Source organism: Penicillium canescens (genome assembly GCF_028828765.1).
Source record: "Penicillium canescens strain IBT 15451 chromosome Unknown utg000003l_segment0_segment0, whole genome shotgun sequence".
Lineage (NCBI taxonomy): Eukaryota > Fungi > Ascomycota > Eurotiomycetes > Eurotiales > Aspergillaceae > Penicillium > Penicillium canescens.
In genome coordinates, this window is record NW_026703965.1 from 1,696,609 (window position 1) to 1,717,334 (window position 20,726).

At 46.6% G+C, this 20,726-nt stretch overlaps 7 protein-coding genes across 7 annotated transcripts; 4 read left to right on the top strand and 3 right to left on the bottom strand.

The window, feature by feature from the left end:
• The first annotated feature begins 669 nt into the window (after window positions 1-669).
• Window positions 670-2,856, top strand: N7446_004083 (dihydrolipoyl dehydrogenase). Its single transcript, XM_058512832.1, has 4 exons — window positions 670-1,074; window positions 1,170-1,249; window positions 1,339-1,821; window positions 1,886-2,856. Exons 1-4 carry the CDS (start codon window positions 936-938, stop codon window positions 2,723-2,725), a joined length of 1,542 nt encoding a protein of 513 aa, XP_058374161.1. The 5' UTR covers window positions 670-935; the 3' UTR covers window positions 2,726-2,856.
• A 2,083-nt stretch (window positions 2,857-4,939) lies between these two features.
• N7446_004084 (uncharacterized protein) lies at window positions 4,940-5,185 on the bottom strand (the record flags this gene model as incomplete). Its single annotated transcript, XM_058512833.1, has 1 exon — window positions 4,940-5,185. One exon carries the CDS (start codon window positions 5,183-5,185, stop codon window positions 4,940-4,942), a length of 246 nt encoding a protein of 81 aa, XP_058374162.1.
• Window positions 5,186-6,481: 1,296 nt separating this feature from the next.
• Window positions 6,482-7,566, bottom strand: N7446_004085 (NmrA/HSCARG family protein; the record flags this gene model as incomplete). Its single annotated transcript, XM_058512834.1, has 2 exons — window positions 6,482-6,973; window positions 7,033-7,566. 2 exons carry the CDS (start codon window positions 7,564-7,566, stop codon window positions 6,482-6,484), a joined length of 1,026 nt encoding a protein of 341 aa, XP_058374163.1.
• Window positions 7,567-10,869: 3,303 nt separating this feature from the next.
• On the top strand, window positions 10,870-12,051 carry N7446_004086 (ceramidase; the record flags this gene model as incomplete). Its single annotated transcript, XM_058512835.1, has 7 exons — window positions 10,870-10,922; window positions 10,970-10,982; window positions 11,038-11,098; window positions 11,150-11,293; window positions 11,358-11,639; window positions 11,709-11,826; window positions 11,889-12,051. 7 exons carry the CDS (start codon window positions 10,870-10,872, stop codon window positions 12,049-12,051), a joined length of 834 nt encoding a protein of 277 aa, XP_058374164.1.
• A 758-nt stretch (window positions 12,052-12,809) lies between these two features.
• Window positions 12,810-14,639, top strand: N7446_004087 (uncharacterized protein; the record flags this gene model as incomplete). The annotated part of the gene is made up of 1 exon (XM_058512836.1): window positions 12,810-14,639. One exon carries the CDS (start codon window positions 12,810-12,812, stop codon window positions 14,637-14,639), a length of 1,830 nt encoding a protein of 609 aa, XP_058374165.1.
• A 1,123-nt stretch (window positions 14,640-15,762) lies between these two features.
• N7446_004088 (endo-1,4-beta-xylanase) lies at window positions 15,763-17,253 on the bottom strand (the record flags this gene model as incomplete). Its single annotated transcript, XM_058512837.1, has 9 exons — window positions 15,763-15,852; window positions 15,912-15,977; window positions 16,030-16,118; window positions 16,190-16,219; window positions 16,274-16,362; window positions 16,420-16,565; window positions 16,627-16,748; window positions 16,809-16,949; window positions 17,010-17,253. 9 exons carry the CDS (start codon window positions 17,251-17,253, stop codon window positions 15,763-15,765), a joined length of 1,017 nt encoding a protein of 338 aa, XP_058374166.1.
• Window positions 17,254-19,063: 1,810 nt separating this feature from the next.
• On the top strand, window positions 19,064-19,896 carry N7446_004089 (putative acetyl xylan esterase (Axe1); the record flags this gene model as incomplete). The annotated part of the gene is made up of 3 exons (XM_058512838.1): window positions 19,064-19,417; window positions 19,486-19,665; window positions 19,726-19,896. The coding sequence occupies 3 exons, from the start codon at window positions 19,064-19,066 to the stop codon at window positions 19,894-19,896; spliced, it is 705 nt and encodes a 234-aa protein (XP_058374167.1).
• Window positions 19,897-20,726: the final 830 nt, after the last annotated feature.

Consider the following 20,726-nt stretch of genomic DNA (forward strand, 5'->3'; position numbering starts at 1 on the left):
AAGACGTAGATATAGCGCATATCGGCGACTTCCCCTCCGATGGGTTGATCCCTGCCATTGGGGGCCAAGACTTTTTCCCCAACCACGTCAGAACCTGGCTATTGTATAGATTCTGCAACATCACATCACCTATTATTGCATACAGTTACCTACAAAGCTTTTGTTTTGGTCATGGCCAACACTAACATTCTAAGTACATTTGAACAGGTGCAAGCCTGAGGTTTCAGGGGCTTTCTTGTCCAGGCCTACTGTAGACATATACTCACTCTACTTGCCGGGATATATCCCTGAGTCTTCACCACGTAACTTTCGTTCTAATACGTCTGTGCACGACATCTAGAAGGAACCATATATAGTCCTAGGTAATTGAGGGAATTTATCGTGACAAGTCACCCTGCCGAAGTGGTGTTTGCCACCAAACGGTAGTCCCGCTTGTAAGCGGACCGAGAAGAATTGAAGGATCCCCGCGGAGTAGACTGGGGTAGAAGGCTGTGGAGAATGCCATTCATAATAATAGAGGAACTAAGTCATATAAATCTTCCTGGGTTTGCCCCGGAATACATTAGGCGCGGGAAAGAACTGTTGGGTTCCCGCCGCTTTTGGCGTTGACGGGGTATAGGGCTTGTGGGATCCCACGACAAATATAACTCTGCTCTATAGCTAGCTCTTCTGGAATCACTTCACAGATTATCGATCATCCCTTCAAGTAAGTACTCCAACCAAAAGGACTGCAGCGTCATGCCGGTAAAGCCAACCGAGTCAACCCGACCGGCTTACATAAGAGAGTACGGCGAAACCTCAAAATACCGCAAAGCTCAGTCCTTTCTTTCCCGTACCTAGAATCACCCTCCCACGCATCTCAACACCTCCAATTCGTTGGTCTGGAGGATTAATTGTCTGTGTAGCTCGTCACGTCCGTTTATTTCTCTTTCGTCATGTTCCGCGCCGTCCTCCCCCGGGCTTCGCCGCGGGCTGCCCTCCGCAACGCCGGCCCGAAGGCTGTTCCTTCGACTTTCATTTCCACCCCCATGCTCCTGGTCCGTGGCTCAAAGCGCGGTTATGCATCTGAGGCAGGTGAGTTATTGCTTGGGCTGCTATCATGGCGTCCTCGGAGAGATCCCCTGCGCTTCCCGGATGCGATTGCTGATTTCCGGGTTGCCGGGTAATAGGTGATCACGACCTCGTCATCATCGGCGGTGGTGTCGCTGGCTACGTCGCTGCTATCAAGGCCGGTCAAGAGGGTCTGAAGGTGCGCAAAACAATGCCCCTGAGCTTGTTGGCTCTCGATTGGCTCGATCCAATCATCGCGATCTACTTACTAACTGAACACCCTGGCAGACTGCTTGTATCGAGAAGCGCGGAAAACTCGGCGGTACCTGCTTGAACGTCGGCTGTATTCCCTCCAAGTCCCTGCTCAACAACTCCCACCTCTACCACCAGATTCTCCACGACACGAAAAAGCGCGGTATTGACGTCGGCGATGTCAAGCTCAACCTCACCCAGATGTTGAAGGCCAAGGACGAGTCCGTGAACGGCCTGACCAAGGGTGTTGAGTTCCTCCTGAAGAAGAACGGTGTCGACTACATCAAGGGCGCTGGTTCTTTCGTTGATGCCAACACTATCAAGGTCGCCCTCAACGACGGTGGTGAGCAGACCCTCCGCGGCAAGAACATCCTCATTGCCACCGGCTCCGAGTCCACTCCCTTCCCCGGCCTCAACATCGATGAGAAGCGCATCGTCTCCAGCACTGGTGCTCTCGCCCTCACTGAGGTCCCCAAGAAGATGGTCGTCATTGGTGGCGGTATTATCGGTCTCGAGATGGTACGTTCTCACCGCGGTATTTGCTCCAATTTGAGCACGGATTGACTTTTCTTTCTTATAATAGGCTTCCGTTTGGTCCCGTCTCGGTGCTGAGGTCACCGTTGTCGAGTTCCTTGGCCAGATCGGTGGTCCCGGTATGGATGCCGAGATTGCCAAGCAGGCCCAGAAGATCCTTGGCAAGCAGGGCATCAAGTTCAAGACCGGCACTAAGGTCACCAAGGGTGATGACAGCGGTGCTACCGTCTCCCTGCAGGTTGAGTCCGCCAAGGGTGGCAAGGAGGAGACCCTTGACGCTGATGTTGTCCTTGTCGCCATTGGTCGCCGCCCCTACACCGAGGGCCTGAACCTCGAGAACGTCGGCATTGAGAAGGATGACCGTGGCCGTCTCGTCATTGATCAGGAGTACCGCACCAAGGTCCCTCACGTCCGTGTCGTCGGTGACTGCACCTTCGGCCCCATGCTCGCCCACAAGGCCGAGGAGGAGGCTGTCGCTGCCGTTGAGTACATCAAGAAGGGCTACGGCCACGTCAACTACGCTGCCATCCCCAGCGTTATGTACACCCACCCCGAGGTCGCCTGGGTCGGCCAGAACGAGGCCGAGATCAAGGCTTCCGGTGTCAAGTACAGCGTCGGTACCTTCCCCTTCAGCGCCAACTCCCGTGCCAAGACCAACCTCGACACTGAGGGTGTTGTCAAGTTCATCGCCGATGCCGAGACCGACCGCATTCTCGGTGTCCACATCATCGGACCCGGTGCCGGTGAGATGATCGCTGAGGCTACCCTTGCCATTGAGTACGGTGCCTCCAGCGAGGACATTGCCCGCACATGTCACGCTCACCCTACCCTCTCCGAGGCCTTCAAGGAGGCTGCCATGGCCACCTACTCCAAGCCCATCCACTTCTAGACCTGACCTGCCTTGACCCCGATATCCTCTACCCTACCATGTACTACTTTTTTTGATTTAGACTAGCCCAGCTAGCAAACTACATGTAGCATTTCATGTAATCAATTTCCTCTGTGTTCTTGAAAGTAATCGAATGCTGTTATAATCTGTAACTTCCAGTATCTACCGGAGTAGCAAGTGTCCTTCCTGGTCTTTGTACATTACATCTTGACTATAACTTTCTAGGGCATGAACATCAACCGTTTCCAGGCCAGTCTCTCAGTTTCTGCTCGACATGACCTGGTCTTGTCTCTTTCACAAAAAAAAAAAAAAAGGCTCTATCCACCTATATCTGCACATGCATCCGATATGCGATCCCCTACTCTGGGGACAAAAAGAAAAGCAAAAGGAAACTCCGATAGGGGGAATCGAACCCCCGGCTGTCGTGTGAGAGACGACGATGTTAGCCACTACACCATATCGGATCTTGGATGAAAAATGGAGCAGAGTTTGCCATTATAGATCCACTGGCCCACTGTTCATATTTGCATTACAGGTTCGTATGGCTCCCCGTATATACACTAACGCTAAGACGAATTGGGCGATCTACTAAAAACTATGCACTGCAAAATATCGAGGAACCTAAGTGTGATTTCCAATCTTGTATAGAGGTATAGGATTATCAGCTATAGTAGGCAAAAATTATATACATGTAGATAGATACATACTTGAAGCAATAAGCAAAAAGAACAAAAAGAGATGCTCTCATACGGGGATTCGAACCCCGGTCTGCACGGATCAATAGTAGATACTATTTGAAAACGAGCGATGCTAAACCCCTACACCATATGAGACGATTTGATTGGATGGTCTGAGCAGATAAGAGACTATAAACAGCGAGTAGATCGGAGTAGATCGGAGCAAATACAGACTCTACCTACGAAGAAAGTTGGACGCGACTTGATGTCATGGTCAAAAAAAGGGGTTAAAAAAATAAGAAAGAAACCTCTGCAGGTGATGCAGTAAAGGTAATATTATCTAAGGTAGAAAAATTGCCAAAAAGCCAAAAAAAAAAAGAAGAAAAGAAATGCTCTCATGCGGGGATTCGAACCCCGGTCTGCACGGATCAATGGTCAAGACCATTTGAAAACGAGCGATGCTAAACCCCTACACCACATGAGACGGTTTGATGGGATAAATTTCAGAATACGGTTCTATCAAGCACAATACAATAAGAGTAAACTAGTAACATACCAAGCCGAGGAAAAAGCGCTTTGACGCCTAGCATCGCTTCACAGTAGAAAACAAAAAAATGTATCTGCAAGCAATGGAGAAAGAGTAACATTCGGTGATAGGAAAAATAAAAAAGAAAAGGAAAAAAGAAGCTCTCATGCGGGGATTCGAACCCCGGTCTGCACGGATCAATAGTCAGACTATTTGAAAACGAGCGATGCTAAACCCCTACACCACATGAGAAGAACTTGTGGTTTGTAGACAGCATTGGGTAGATTTACCAACTTTTCCATTAGTTCCAAAGTAGTTCCTGAATCATTCCAACGTTGACAACGTCACCTCTGTTTCTTGGACTATCTTTTTAATATATGCTAATTTCATTAGAAACCGCACGTGTATTGGATTCCAACTATACTTGAATCGAATAATGCTCAGGTGTCTGTCAGGACAGCATATATATATATAGTGAGCAGCTAGTATCGATAGGGCTGATATTTTTCGTGATTCTACGCCCAAGGTTAGATACTGCAAAAGAAAATACTGGAAAAAGATTCTACAAATTTCACTTCCATCTAACCGTGTGCCGCTTTCCAGCCTAGCAGGAAAAAAAAAAAGGAAAGGTCTTTAGAGATTTGACTTCTACTCCACGAACATAACATAATGGGAAACCAGGCGCAGTACTTCCGCCCACGAGGTTGCCCGACAAATACGTCTGCTAGTACATGCAGTGCTCTCTATTAAAATTAACTTACTGTACTGGGGCTCAGGAAGCAACGCCGATATCTTCAGCAAGATCTCGATCACCTCGGTACCCAAATCAGCTTGGAAATTGTATGCGCTCAGCTTGTATAGATTACTTGTATGTAAAGAGCTTCAACATTGCGACGGAGCCCGTTATCATACTTCAATTCTTCATTGGAATCCTCATCTTTACCAAACCTCCCTAGCGGCACTAGGTCGTTCAAAATTAGGCTCAAATGCATCCCTTTAGATTCTAATCCCTTATGAAATGTCTAGCGGGGTTCGCTCGGAGAATGGATTCTGACCCTCTTTATAGATAAACTCCTGCACTTCCTTTTCAAGCCACACTGCACGACCAAGTGGCCGATGCTGCAGCTGTAAATCAATTGAAGCAGCCGGTCGCGAGTGCGCATCTCTATCCGCCCACAGTTTCTTCGCGTGGATCATTGTTCGTATCTCCTTAAGCAGACCATGCCCATCTCCACCATTATCAAGGAACTTCAGCATGCTCAGCTTGAGAGAGCGAATAGATTCTGATAGTGCACAGAGCAATGAGATGATATCAGATTGTGTCACTAAAAAGCGTGATAGATTAAAATGGCGGAGTTTTGGATATTTCTCCACTAGAACGATACACTGCAAGGCATTAAACGCTCGAGTGATCTATAATCGCAACCATCCTCCTGATAGGGGTTAGCGATGACTATAGTGTACAGCCTAAAACCCTCTATAGCTTTTGTTTCGCCTAGTGCTCGGCGAAGCCGTCCGTTCAGAAAAGATCGCTAGCACGTATCTAGTACATCATCGCCCACTCTACCGATAAGCAAGGGCCTATTTAGATAATAGAAGCCCGTGTTTCTCAACACCGTCGCGAAATTCTGTGTACCCCCTGCTTGACCCAAGTGGACCGTCATACACATGCCAACCATGTATTTCGATATCCCAGGTATCTGACACAGCATCAAACCAAACACTGGGAGATGCTGGCTTTAATAACCTACTCCTTTTAGGCATTCAACCCCATTTGGTTGAAGTATTCGTCAATCTGGGTGGGCTATCACGAACAATACAAGCACTTTTCGATGGCTGCTGCAAGTCAATAACTATTGATAAGACCGGCGAGAACCGTAATATAAGTTAGTTTAATACCGGCTTCTCTCTCTGCCAACCGAGAATGACTCTCCAAGTCTGATTCTCAACGATCTTGCGTCTCAAGTCGACGATATGTTCTAACGTTATGGTCTGCAACTATACTACACATGCCGCCAAGCAGCCTTGATGTATAGCACCTACGTCACTTTTCTATTCCCCGATCTATAGCCCACATAGATAAACGACTCATGGTCGTTCGGGATACAATCGAAAGCAGTTAAGACTCTAGCGGAAAGCAAAATACCAGTGCAATCTTACTTTGGTGTGCTTCCATCGCAGGAATAGTTGCGCGTGGCAGCCCACAGCAAACTTGGTATACGGAACAGACGAGGAGGCTTTCGGCACGGAATAGCATCCAAGATTAGAATCAGATAAAAAACTTCATAAGATCGTTTGGTTGGCTCGGGGCGGCTTATAATGTAGGCGGACATGCTCTGTGGATAGACATGCAGCGCGATTGATGATCGAGGGTGCAAAATCTCTATTCCTGCCCTCCATTTATCAATTCTCTAAGGCCAGGAAGCATATGAAGTTTGTAGTGTGCGTGTAAAAAAGTGGTTCACAAATTTATTAACTGGCTTGCTAAACATCCAAAAAAAGGTCAAAACAACGGGAAGTACCAAAATATCTCGGTAATCACAAGCATGTGTTTCAGACAGAGCTCCAATCCAGCTCACCAAAGGCCTCCTCAGTACCAACCATGGCTGGCCCAGTTTCCTTCAATAGATCCTGCAGTCTCACCATCACATCATCACCATGAACCGTGGACCAGCTCTTCTCAGGTCCCACAAGCTCCCAGAACTTCAGCATAAGACCCATCTCCTTGCCCCAGAGAGGCCAAAGCGTGTCGTAGGCGTCCATCGATATCTCAAGAACCTCAACATCAAGGTTTGTGGTACCACTTGCTGTTTTGCCATTGGCAGCCTTTGCCCAAACATTATAATAATCCCTGAAATCGTAAAATCCGGTAGTCAAAAGAAGGTATCTGGCCGGAGTTGAGCTCAGAGGGTCTGCATTATGAATTGCAAAGGGGTTCGTGAGGACAGTACGGACGGCAAGGCCGACGTTTGACAAAGGACCAAGAGATGCGACTTGAGTTGTTGGTGCGACAGGAAGCATAATGATGTACCTTCCCGCAGGTTTCTTTAAGGATAAATTGTCAGTGATGTGGCGAGAGATAAAAGATCCAGTTTAGCACTCACAGCATCAATTGGGGTGAACATTGGATAGAACAGATTGCTCGCATAGAAAGTGATCCAAAGGAAGACCGTCTTGCTGAGCAGTGATTTGTCCGCCTTGATGAATGCATCAACCCGAGCTTTAGCGGCAAAATGAGGCACGGCAACTTGGCCTTTCGACAGCGCCATGGCATCGGGAAGGGTGCTCCAGATGTAGTGCTCCAAAGTGGATGTTTTTGAAGCAGCACGAGCCAGGTTGAGGCCTTGCTGGTATTCGATCTCGATGGCTTTTTCGGGACCTTCCTTTACAAATGGTTCGAAGAAGTCTGTTATGGCGTAAATGGCGTGCGCACCCCTGAAAGCTTCGATCAGACTCTTCTCGTCGTTCAAATCCGCTGCAACAACCTCAACTCCTTGAGCAGCGAGGGCTTGAGCACCCTTACTGTTTGTATTGCGGGTCAAGCCGCGAATTTTGAAGATGGGGTCTTGCAGAAGGGCGCTGACAACTGCACCTCCCTGGGAACCGGTTGCGCCAATGACGACGACGAGCTTAGACATATTTGGATTCTTGAAGTTGGAATGGTGACTGTAAAGTATAGTTGTTGAGAATGTGAAAATGATGGTCTCTCGACGGCTTTTATGTCGAGCACTCTTTGTACCATGCACCATCAGCCATCAACATCCATTGAGAGTAGCCAGAAAAGCCATGACTCATGACTCCTGGAGGGCCATGATTCTCCCTCCAAGTGAACCAGTCGGGAATAGCGGACATGATCATACTTCCAAATTCGGTACATAGGTAATAAACGGTCGGTAACTTAATGACATGCCTTCGGAGGAATTCAATTTGAATATCCGAGACAGATCAGGGACTGTAATTGTAATTTGCCCGTGCCGGAGACTTACTACAGCAGAAACGTTACATGTTTGTAATAATTAGATGAGTGAGCACGGCACATTTAGGGTGGTGACCTCATGTGTGGCTTAGGATACGAGAATCGAATGCCAAGCCCAACATACCTCCATATTGGGTAAACATAATTTATCCTAACATCTCATTAGTGTTACCAGATGGTAAGAACCATTGGTAAGTGACCTACTTCTGCTATATCGGAAAACATGTTCATCAAATTCAACATCAAGCGACGTGGCTCTTACAACTCCTATACATCCTGAACTCTTCAAACTCAACTTCAACTTCCTCGGGCCCCCTCGCACATTAATCAATCTTTTTTCTGTGAATTTTTAGAAAGTCAACCAAGATCTAAAGCCGAGTACGAAGAGGCGCATCTAGACCAGAGTGGTCATTGCCAAATCTTTATGCATAAATAACCTCACTCATGTCTAAGTGAAATGCTGCACAGCAATTTCGAAGGTTCATCTTTCTATCTATTTAACATTTGACGTTTTTGTCGGCTATATGAGAGGCCATCAATATGGCTTATTTAGCTATACCATCCAGGATCATCCTTGTCAATTTACCCCGCTTCATGAACTTCACAGCCAGCATAAATACGAGGGAAAGCAGGAGGAAGGAGGGAGGGAGGAAGGGAGGGACCGACAACACTTTAGTATCACTAAGCTTACTGAATCTCATACAGTTTTGACTTCCATTACTTGTATGTTGCATTACCAAGCCCCATCCGTCGAACCGACAATTTTCACTATGGCCCTCAAGCCCTAGTCCACCGTAACGCGGGATCCAGTGCTAGTAACAGTTGCATCTGGATAGCTAGTGTCCCATGTCATAAATGCACTTCTTGCCCACGGCTACAATGTCCGATGTACCGTGCGGTCAGAAGCAGATTCAAAGACAGTGAAGAGTCTTCACTCTGATTATGCCGGTCGCGTATCAACGGTACTTGTTCCTGATATGAGTACGCCGACCGCATTTGAAGAAGCCGTTAAAGGTGCTTCAGGTGTTATCCAGACCGCAAGCCCATTCGGTTTTGCCGTGCAAAGCTTTGTGCTCTCACTCTTGTATGTAATTTAGGCAACGGGCCGTAACTTCTGGCATCGCTTGGTTACAGTTTTATTTCAATAGCTGGTACGACCCAAGACATGGCCCACTAGGATGGACAGTCTCACTGACCGATGTATGAGTGAAAATGAAGCTAAAATTATAAATTACATGACCAAGTTGCATTTCATAGAAAGAAGGTTCAAACATCTTAAATGCTCGAACAACCCCTAGTATCCAGAGTAGCAAGACCTTGAGTGCCAGTCAAATATCTATCTAAGTCTCCTAGCAAGATATTGTTGAAAAATAGAATGGTCTCTCTGTATCGCCCTCCGGTGGAAGTTCTATGTCATTCCTAGCCGCATCCTACACAGAAAGGATTATTAAAAATGATTATTCTAGGTGCATAATATCACGACAACTTGAGCGGCTGTCATGGGCGGAGCCCTGGGATGAGAATAAACCTTGTAAATGGAGTAAGGCCGGATGATCTAGATCCTGGTGTGGAGAGCCAGGGCTGATGTTCATAGCTCCTATGGGGCTCAAATTGCTGTAATTACCCCCTAAGTAAGTATTCTAGTTAAGCATACGAGACTAATCCTCGCTAATGACCTACAAGTAATTCAGCCGTAACTTTCTCCGGAAGGGCACGAGGGAGAGAAGCAAGCTTGGAAACTATAATACAAAATAGGTAAGATACCACTCCATGCTAGCCACGTGAGCTTGGGTTTTTCCAGGGCTCGCCGGTACGGTTCCCTTTCTGGCACGTCAGCAAGGTTGTGGTGGCGAAAGCGATCACTGGAATTCCTCCATTGAGACACCCTTCGATGCGATTCGGGATGTACATGGCGAGAGGCTAATTGCCTCACACATGATAAAGGCGGGCGTTGACACAACTCCGTCATAAGTCTCCCCTTGGTGTTAATTGTGAACTCCACCTATTCACTATTCTGGTTGATGCGTAGGAACGTAAACTTGTAACTGTCTGTTACCACCCCCGTACACGGTAGCACTTCGGCACGGTCGGCTTGCCTTCCGTTCCTGATGAACGATAGCTTTTAGAGATTAGACAGTTAGAAAGGTATAAATTCGAGAAAAATACCCATATCGCCTAGGCATTGGGCTATTTTTGTCTCAGAAAAGCCCTTCTTTGCCTCCACGATTATCAGATTGATGGCCTTTGAGATGGACTGATCCCCGTACCATAGGGTATAGTCGCAGATATTTATGCGTCTGGTGTGCCATCTAAAGGGAAAGGCATCGAAACGAGGGGCTCTTAGTTTGGAGGTTGAGCTAGTTGGAGGCCAAGGGACATTTGACAACCACACCATGTAGGTACATTAGTGGTCTGTACCGAAAAGTATACCATTTTATGCATATTTTCGCTCTATTTCGACCTCTCTTTTTTCACCTCTTTTTTGACCATTTTCGAGTGGCTTAGGTTGTAGTTATTTAAAACTGGTGGGTTAACTATGTAAGCGTGAAAGGATGTAAAAATGGCGGATTCAATTCGTTGTTCTGCCGTAGTGGCCATGTGCGGTTTTCATTCGCTCAGAAGCAGCATGCATGAATTCAGTCTAGCTGCGTCCTTTTTGAATTCGTGCAGCATATAAGAATATAGACGCGATGAGACTGGCCCTTAAATACCGCCATTAGTTATTCGAAAATTCGATCCTCAACAAGGACCAAAATAATTTCCCCTCCACCAGCGATAATATTTGACCACTCGAGTTGGGAAAAAAGATACGAAGGCTTTGTCCCCGAGGTGTTTAGGGGCTAAACGCGGGAACATCCGGCAAGGCTTATCCAGCCATTGTTTACCGCTTTTTTGCCGACCGTCACCGGCAACCCGGTTTCTGGCTTTGGAGAGTCCCAGGTTGACACTCTCTACTTCTTACACGATGGATCGCTACGTGGTTGCTCCCTTTTGGGGAACCCAAACCTCTTACCTGAAGTATGTTAGGTTCCTCCGTCAAGTCCTGCAATACTAACTCATTCTAGTTTCTGCGAAGAGGTACATCCCTGTCACACGTCACCCTTCTAGAAAGGTCCACTGATTTGCCTAAAAGGATTATGTAGTGACACGATTCGTCGCGGAGTTTATAAACACATTCAGTAGCTTCGTGTTTAGTGAGTACACTAAGTTCAAACATGCCAAGCTTAATTAACAATTTCGTCTAGTAATTTACGGTATCTACGGCCTCAGAAAGCTCGCTCAAAAGCAGCAGTCTGGTGGCCTTCGATCAATCTCATACTATGGATTGATTGGAGTTGGCGTCTGCTCAGGAGGCTATCATATGACTCTCAAATATCACACACAGATGTGTTGGTGTTCCCGATTCCCGTCATCTTCATTCATCAATAGCACCCTCTAACTCTACGACTCAAGCGGATGAACTGTCGATGCACCTTCTCACCACACCTCTTCTGTATCGAATTCTTAGTTTCAATGCTAGTCCACAACGGACTAGGATAGTCGGACTTATCCTTCTTACCCTTTTCACTTTGGTGATGGTGATCCATATCGTCATGGACGAATTCATCCTTCACGCTGTGAGTTTCGGGATCGCAGTATACCTGATCGCGACCGAAAGTTTGAAAATTATCGCTCAACAAGTGCCAGATCTTTTGATCAGGAAAAAGATCCGCAACATCGCATTCTTTGGTTCTTGTATGTTCCGCCTCCTAAGACATCCCGTCCGCCTAGATGAGAAGATTATAGAATCACTGACAACTCTAGCTTCTTTCGCTTTTGGTTATATTGTGTGGCTAATTGACGATTGGGCCTGTGGGATATTGACCGAAACTCGGCACTTAGTTGGGCTGCCCCTGGCATTCTTCACTGAGCTCCACGGCTGGTATGTTCTTCAACATTTGGTTATATATGCGATAGCCCCGTATCGCTAATTACGAGAAACAGGTGGCATATCTTCACTGCCATTGGCGGCTATGTCGCGGTCGCAATTGTGGACCTAGTTACGGCTGGTAAAGTGCACGATGATCCCACAAACGATCTTGCTTGGCCCATTGGTCCAGCAACACGAGCTCTGGAATCTCTGAAATCATCAAAGAAGCAGGGATAAATGGTTCCACTGGAAACGTTTCGAGATCTTTCTGCCAATCATCCCATGAGGGGTTCGTTCTTGGACGAATTGCTTGGTGTTAGGTTTGATACCTGGTCTATGTGTATCTAACAACTCAGATTCGGAAACAGTTTTCGGAGCGTCTGTTAGTTGATGACTTCAACATAAATATCGATATATCATTGGAAATATCGGTCGCGTGTAGATCATGGGGTTGGGTTTTTTTTTGGCAATAAGATATTCATGCCTGGAGACTCTGGCATCTGGTATGCATTGACTAGCGCACCCTGCTGGGCGCTTAAGCAGACCCCATGAGGCAAAACTCAATATTATTGGATGCCTGGTGCCACCTGAAACAACAGATCCCTTGGCACATGCAGGCGGGCTGCAATGCAGAAAGCGCGGCGCTTACACACCTCACAATTTAACACAAGAAGCGATATTTGCTCTTTATATTATTAGCGGTGGTTCCATTGTTGGTAGGTGTGTCGCCCGATAATAGGGCTCCTTTTTGAACCCTCCTAATTGGTAGATCTACTGTAGACTATACATTATGATCCCAACCTATTTATATGTCACAGGATGGGGTAGTAGTAGTCAATACGCAAGCGGCATTGTTTGTAAGAAAGGCTTGGTCATTGACAGTACATGGCTCATTTAGGGGCTAAATATATACAGACTAAGTGTGCTCCAGCCGATCTGCATAACATTTTGTTTCGTTCTAGCATCTCAACTCCCCAGATTCCTGCTTCTCAACCATGCTCGTCGATAACCAGCATTCTTTCGTCCGAGCAAAAACAGCGGACGAGGATAATACCCCGGAGCAAAGCAAACAAAGATGCTGTGGCGAGCGCCTTTTATTCAGTCTCCAACTTATCTTGCTTCTGATGCCTTTGACACTCAGTATCCTGCTTCTATACGGCGATGTCGATAGCTGGATCTTGCCGGGGAATCTTTATAACATAGTCAACAAATGGCGCTCCTCTGTTCAAACAGCGGTTCAAGTCATCTCTGCTGCCCTGGCAGCTATCGAGGTCTTTGCACTCTGTCGCCTGATTAATCTGGCAACCCGAATTTCCTTCACAAAAGCCCCAGTATCACTAAACAAACTTGGATTCTGGTCGGCGCTTTCGACTCCGACAGTAAACTGGAGCCATCCGATCTGGACGATCGTCGTCACTCTCTTCCTCAGCAATCTACATACCGCTTTCTCTGCCATATGGGCTGGTGCTCTCACCCCAGTGAACACCTTGAACACCCAGAATACCACAATTCAAATTCCTGACTGGTCCAACATTACACTTATCAAGGAATACCCTAGCCAAATCGACTCATCTGGCCCGTCTGTTCGGAACACTAAAGGATACTTCACCTACTCGGTTGGCATGGGCCTCCTAGGATCTCTTCTTGCGTCAGCCAACTCAGCCTCAACGGTTGATGGCAGCATTCGCAACCACAATAAGCTCGACAATACACGCTACAACTATCATGGCCGGTCATATGGAGCAGGTGCAAGCGCCGGTCTCAATGATCAGTCTGTTCTCAATATCCCTCACGCAGTCAACTATACGTATAGTGAGGTGGCTCTCGCATCCTCTGTCTCCTGCATCCACAACAGTAGCTCAGATTTTGCCCTAAAATCGCAGAGCGCCGACAATTTCTATCCCGTCGTGGGATATCTTCCAGATAGTACCAGCCGCGAGTATTCCACCTACATAGGCTATGGCACCAGCGCAATTGTCGCGATTGGCGTGGCGGCTCAACCTATCACATGGGCAACTCCAACCCGATATATGGCTATAGCAGCGGGTGAGGCCTATGAACATCTTGATCAAGTCCAGTGCGCTGTGAGCTTTACCCCAACCCGCTTTAATGTCTCTGTCGACGTGAGCAACCGCAACATCACTATCTACAAGATTTCGCTTTCCGAATCTGGAAAAGTCTCCAACATTGACCCTAACGGCAATATGACGCACGTGTTAATGCGTCAATTGGAGCTCATTTCCAATGACCAGACCAGTTTCTACCGCTCGACTGTTGGTGATGCCTTTAACGCTAGCATCAGCGACTATCGGACCTCTATTACAAACAACGCGACCACAAATAGAACGATGACATATTCACAGATTGTTTTAAAAGGCGTCGAAAATGCGATAGTATCTTATATCGACGACATGCTTGTTGCCTATGCATCTGCGCAGTTGCAGGTGAGCGGATTTACAATTTCCGCGCCGACTGTGGTATACGTCGAAGCTCTCCGTGTTGGATCACGGGATTATATCATTGCAAGTGCAAGCATTACTGTTGTGATCATAATTCTGGTGGTCACTGAAGCGATCCGCATGCAAGGGTGGAGGGCGCTACCAGCCTTTGATTATCTGGATACTCGAATGCTAGTGGTTGGTGCGTCGAGAGGGGGCCATGAGATCGCTGAATATGCAGAACGTGAGGGAGATAAGAATTTGGGCCGTGTTCCAATTATGTGGAGTGGAGAGGCGCTCGATGATGTTGGATTGATTTCTGTCCGAATTCCACAGGAAGAAGACAAAAGCGTCGTGCCCAACGATCAATCAAATCTCCAACTTTAGTGGATCTGAAACAAATCTTATATATATAAGCTCTTGAATGTACTTCGTATATCAGGTGTTCCAACTGGGCCACTCGCTTACAGGGGCCACTCGCTTGCAGAATAGTTAATCTCTAAAAGCTACGGTTCATCAGGAACGGAAGGCAAGCGAACCGTGCCGATATGCTACCGTGTACGGGGTGACAACAGACAGCTATAAGTTTACGTTCTTACGGACCAACCAGAACAGTGAGTAGGCGGAGTTCACCATTAACACTTATCAAGCGGAGATCTATGATGAAGCCATGTAAATGCTTGATTTCGTTATGGCTGAGGCTATCAGCCTCTCGCCTGTATCTTGAGTCACATCAAAGGACGTTTCTATGGAAGAATTTCAGTGATCGCTTTGGCCAGTACAATCTTGCTAGCTACATTCTATGAGCTCAGAATTGATCCCGCTCTCCCTCCCTCCTATCAGCGCCCACATGGGCTCATATTCTACTTCAGATATCAACATGAGTTCGGACTATACTGGTGGCGCCCCTGCTGCTAGTGATCTTTTCTTGTGTCTTGCTGGTACAACTGCAATCCCGGGTCTTATAGTTGCTCAGTTATGTCTCAATAATTAGAAATTCCCCCCCAAATCCTCAAAGCAAGACCTTGTTCTTCTCCAAAAACCACTTCCAGCCGGTAGTTTGATAGCCGTACTTCTTAAAGAGATCATTGAATCTCAATCATGCAGACCATGAGGCTGAATGGCCCAATTAAAGCCACTAACATTATAAGACGGTAAGCAATACTTGACGAAGGCCACGATCGTTTTGAAAGGGACAAGATACAGCCATAGGCCACAAGTCTTTTCGCACCCCCACCTTTATAAAATACCATTTCTAAAGAACTACAACCCGAGGCACTAGAAAATGGGCAAAAACAATAACTGAAACGGTACACTTGCTTCGAAGCTTTCGTGTGACTGTCCAATGCATACGCACTTAAAATCGCGTTTGTATAATCTTGATCACTCCACTAGCTAAATGCCATCTATCAACTCGTCACCTTTTATCCGACCATTCTTTTCTTTGTGGCGTGATATAGATGATATAGAAAATGTGTTTTTAGGTCATGGCAAATTTGGGATTTTCCATCTAGAGCGCAGCTGCAATGGCGTTATATGCATCTTTTGGGTTGTAGTTGCTATCAAAGAGCAGAGGAGTAGATTCGGCACGCCAAGAATCCTAAAGCAAATGAGAGTCAGTATGTATTTATTTGAAATGTAGCTCCAAGGGTCATTTACGGGATCTGCAACACCCCAAACTGTGACCCCGACACACTTTGGTTGATTTAGACAGGCAGTGACAGCCTGCAGGAAAGTTTAATTAGCACATCTCTAATCAATATTTAGCAGAACTTACATTAACATAATCGGTAGAACTGGCGCCACCAATGTCAAGCTCAGTGATAGCGACCTCATCAGTTCCAGCACTGGCCAGCACATCGAGAGCTGTTTAGGGTTGTAAGCCAGAGCTCCGCTCTGCACAAAATCAAGGTGTACTTATCCAGAGACTGCAGCACCACCACCAGCACTCAAATGAGTTTGAGATCCTTCGGGTAAAGTCAGCAAGCATGTAAGATACGCCAAAGTGGCAATGCACCTACCAATTCCATCGATCGGGATGCCGGCAGCTATCCAAGCCTTGACATGGCTCGCCATGCCGGTCGTTTTGGCATATGAGGCAGTGTCGAGACTAGTCGTAGTCAGCGCTTCTTGTTATCAAGACCCTAAGGGGTGCCCAGGCGCTCACTTGTAATCATTGATATACAGTTTGGCACTTGGGTCTGCAGCGCGAGCCGTCTCGAAAGCGATCCGCACGTAGTCCTCGCCAATGACGTTGTAGAAAACACTTTGTCGCAAGGTACCATCCTCGTTGAAAATTTCATTGAGAACATCCTGATGTTGGTTAGCAGCATGAAAATTCATGTATCTGTTGGGTTATAATTTGACAACTTACCCAAGCGTAAATTTTGCCCTGGTACCGAGTCATCAGAGTTGTGATGTGGTTCTTCATCACGTCGATCAGAGTGGTTTTGTCAGTGATCGAAGAGACCCAAGTAGGCAGTTGGGAGTGCCACACTTGAAGAGAGACGGTCAGTTCCTCTTCTCGAGAATTTAATGGAAGTTTGAGAAACTTACCAAGAGTGTGACCTCGGATCAATTTGTCATTTGACGAGGCAAAGTCAACCTGAAGTGTGTGAGAATCTAAACCAAAAGCACCAGATGTGAAGAATGGGGTTTGAATACCAAATAGTCCGCCCCTGTGAATGAGAACTGTCCCTGAGAAGCTGAATTTTAAATGAGCTTTCAATGTTTCAGTTTCGCGAATAGCTCACTTACGCTCAGTAGCATCCCACTTCATGCTATTTTCAGGAGTCAATTGACCAAAGTCCGCCTTGATGATGGCTGGGTTCTTGTCATTTTTGGTCAAGGTTCCTTGGTCACCAATGTTGCCCAAGTATTTCTTCCCATGGGCCTTGAACTTGTCATTGATACTAACAGAGGCTTGGCGGGTCCCAATAGCTCCAGCAGATGCATGACCCGCTAAAATGATACCCACGGCAATGGCCTTGAGATGAACCATCTTGTAAAATAGTTATTTTCGGTTTCTTCCGATTTTTTGAAATAGAGGAAAATAGAAGAAGGATATTCAAGGTTGGAAAGAGCAGTGAATAACCAGAAGGAAAGATCCGATATCTCTTATAATAAAGCCAAGGAACTCGCTGTTTCTAAAACAAGCCATGAATTGCGGACGGGCGAAGCATTTACTTGCTGGCCTTTCTAGCGTAGAAAGTGCTGATTTATCCCGGACCCTGGTATCTTGGCACCAAGCGCTGTCATTCGTACATCATGGATATTTCCTAACTTCATTACTCCAAAGGAAGCATCGGTATTAGCCTAGATTTTGCTTGGCGCCTCAAAACTAAGTGGCTTCGAGGCAAATATGACTCTATCCTCCGTCGTATTAATAACAGTGGTATCCGAGGCTTGGCGTGTACGGGTACCTTGTTTTAACTTGTTTCACCACATGAAAAGAGACCATGTGCTTAGCGACTCGACTGACACCCCTGTAACCCCTGTCAATGCGCCGACGCGGGGAACCCTTCATACTCACTTTGGTAGCTTGGTGGAGTTTATAGCCCTGCATGATATTAGTTCCGTTAAGCGAAACCAAACTCTACTTAATAATTCGCTGAGGGATTATCACTTGGAATCATCCCTGTTCCAAACCGAAACCATCCCCACCTAGAGAGTAACGCATATAGTAGAAGCACCGACAGAGCTGTACATGCATTTAGGCAAATGTCCACTTTTAAGTTCAGACACGATACTAGTCTGTTGCTACGGGCCTCAGGTCTCTTCAGAGTTTGGGAGGAGGAGATATATGCTCTTTCTGTTGTGATGCGTGTCTTATCGCCTATGACTCCGTTATTAGCGCTAGGCAAAGGGCAACTAGCTAAGAAGCTGCCTGTTTCACTGAGGTACCATGATTCTTCTTCTCCTGCTTCATTTCCCTCAACAACAAAAAAATGAATGAACGTGGGTCGTATGCAACGTAACTCTGTTTCGAAAGCTTGTTTACTTTCTTAGATAGACAAAATGTGACCTAGAAACCTTGAAGGCCATAGACGTAGGTCCGCGCTCCATTCGATCATCTTGGGACTTAGAATTCCTTATTCTCATTTCCCAACACATCACACGCAAGGGCCGGGCATTTGTTTATCACACAACATTCTAAGCAGATTTGCGAATGTGTCCTCTGCTGTAACGTTGTTGCGTCTTAATTCTGATATTACTCGTTTCGGTCGGCATTATACTGATCCCCGCAAAGACTCTTGCTTCTATCTCGATACCTACATCCAGGGCAAGATAATAATTAGTTTGACCCCATACCAGAGAATCATCCTTTCCACCAGATCAGCCGGACCCAGAAGTCTTCGACTCCCCATTCGGGAGGATCTGCGAATTAATTACTCTGAATAATGCGGGGGAGCTCCGGGATCAAGTCTAGGTACGTGTCGCATTAAGGAGTACAATAGCCTGAAGCAGACCGACCATCTATGCTAAGACATTCTTGCCGGCCTGCGCCGAAACGTCAATGGTTTCAGGCTAATTTTGGTGTTGCTATAACTTCCCGGCTAAACTTGACACATGGTCCTGTACACTCGATTGAAACTTCAAACCCTTTTGGATCTTAGGCAAGACTCTGTCTTCGGACCAGGGGAAGACGCTACTTACCCTGATTATAGCACCGTGCGGAAACAAGGAACGGCGTTTATTTCCTGGACCAGACGCTTCTTTAAAAGATCCTCTGAGTTCTTTTGAACATTCAATTTACCGCAGAGCCATCATCACGATAACACATTGCATTGTTTGACTTTCGTATCACAAAAATGTTTTTCAATCTTGTCGCACTCTCCCTCCTTCTCAGCAGCAGCCTCGCTGTTCCACTCGAAGTCGACCTTGAGAAGCGTAGCTGCCCTGGCGTTCATGTCTTCGGTGCTCGCGAGACCAGTGTTTCTCCTGGCTACGGTTCATCTATCACAGTTGTCAATGGTATTCTGAGTGCCTATTCAGGCTCCACCTCCGAGGCAATCAGCTACCCTGCATGTGGTGGACAATCCTCCTGCGGAGGGGTGAGCTATTCCAGCTCAGTTGCTCAAGGAATTAAAGCTGTCGCCTCGGCTGTGAATGCGTACAACTCACAGTGTCCCCAGACAAAGCTCGTTCTAGTTGGATACTCCCAGGTGAGTGACGAGAATTGTCATTCAACCCGCAATTGAAATCTTCTGACATGGCTTGATTTCTGCTACAGGGTGGTGAAATCATGGACGCGGCTTTGTGCGGCGGCGGTGTCCCTAACCAAGGTTACACGAACACTGCCATCCCGTTGTCGTCTTCCGCTGTGAACATGATCAAGGCAGCAATCTTTATGGGCGACCCGCTGTTCAAGGCTGGCTTATCATACGATGTTGGAACATGCGCTGCAGGAGGTGTAAGTCTTTTGCCCCATACCTCCACATTCTTAAAAACTGGGGCTGATGGTTAAATTTAGTTCGACGCACGTCCCGCTGGCTTCTCATGCCCGTCGGCTAGTAAGATCAAGTCGTACTGTGATGCTGCCGATCCGTACTGCTGCAACGGCAGTAACGCCGCAACCCACCAGGGCTATGGAGCCGAGTACGGATCGCAGGCCATAGCCTTTGTCAAATCAAAGTTGTCCTAGGGTGTAGTGGAACAACACCGGATATCTCATTTTCGAAACTGGTTCGTCATTGTTTTGTATCGCCAATGCAGTTCCTAATAAATTGAAATATCATGTCATTGGCTCGAAGGTCGGGGACTTTCAAGATGTCGCCCAGGTTAGAAATAAGAGACAATAATCAAGGCCTTGTTGAGTCCCGTAGTCACCAACTGCATACAGAGCCTCTTAAAATTACTAGAAGACTATGTAGAAATGCGCCAATGAACATATCTGCTTTAATTTTACAGCTGGAAGATGGGCAAATGGGAGCACAAAATTGAAAGCAAAACTAAAAATAAAATAATGCATGAACAATGCAGAGTCCAAATACTTCACTGAGGGACACTGTCAGTGCCTGCCTACACATTTGTGACCTTCGCTGTAATGATAAGCTAGTCTTCTTTGGGGTTCGTGGTATTTGTTTGGATCCCTGGGTACTCGAAAGGTTAGAAGGTCTAACAAGGTGAAAATCGATCATCTTTTTTTCCAGCCTTCGTTTGTGCAATACAATAGTTGTAGACACTGTTTTATCTCCAGAGTCCTTGGTCTGCAAAAGGGACGGTATTGGGATGTCTATTGGATCTCCCCGCTGAGCTTATTTTAGCCATTGTTGATTATCTTCAAACGGTCACACGGCAGATATAACTAGCATTTTGGACTTGGAGATGCCTACCACCAGGAGATCAACCATAATCCTTCAAGATGGGTTCGATACTTTCATTCTTCTCCTAATCGCCGTACCTCAACAACATAGTTTCTTGCAACCAGCATCCTATCGTTATTAACCCAGGAGATTCCGCTGGAACAGCTAA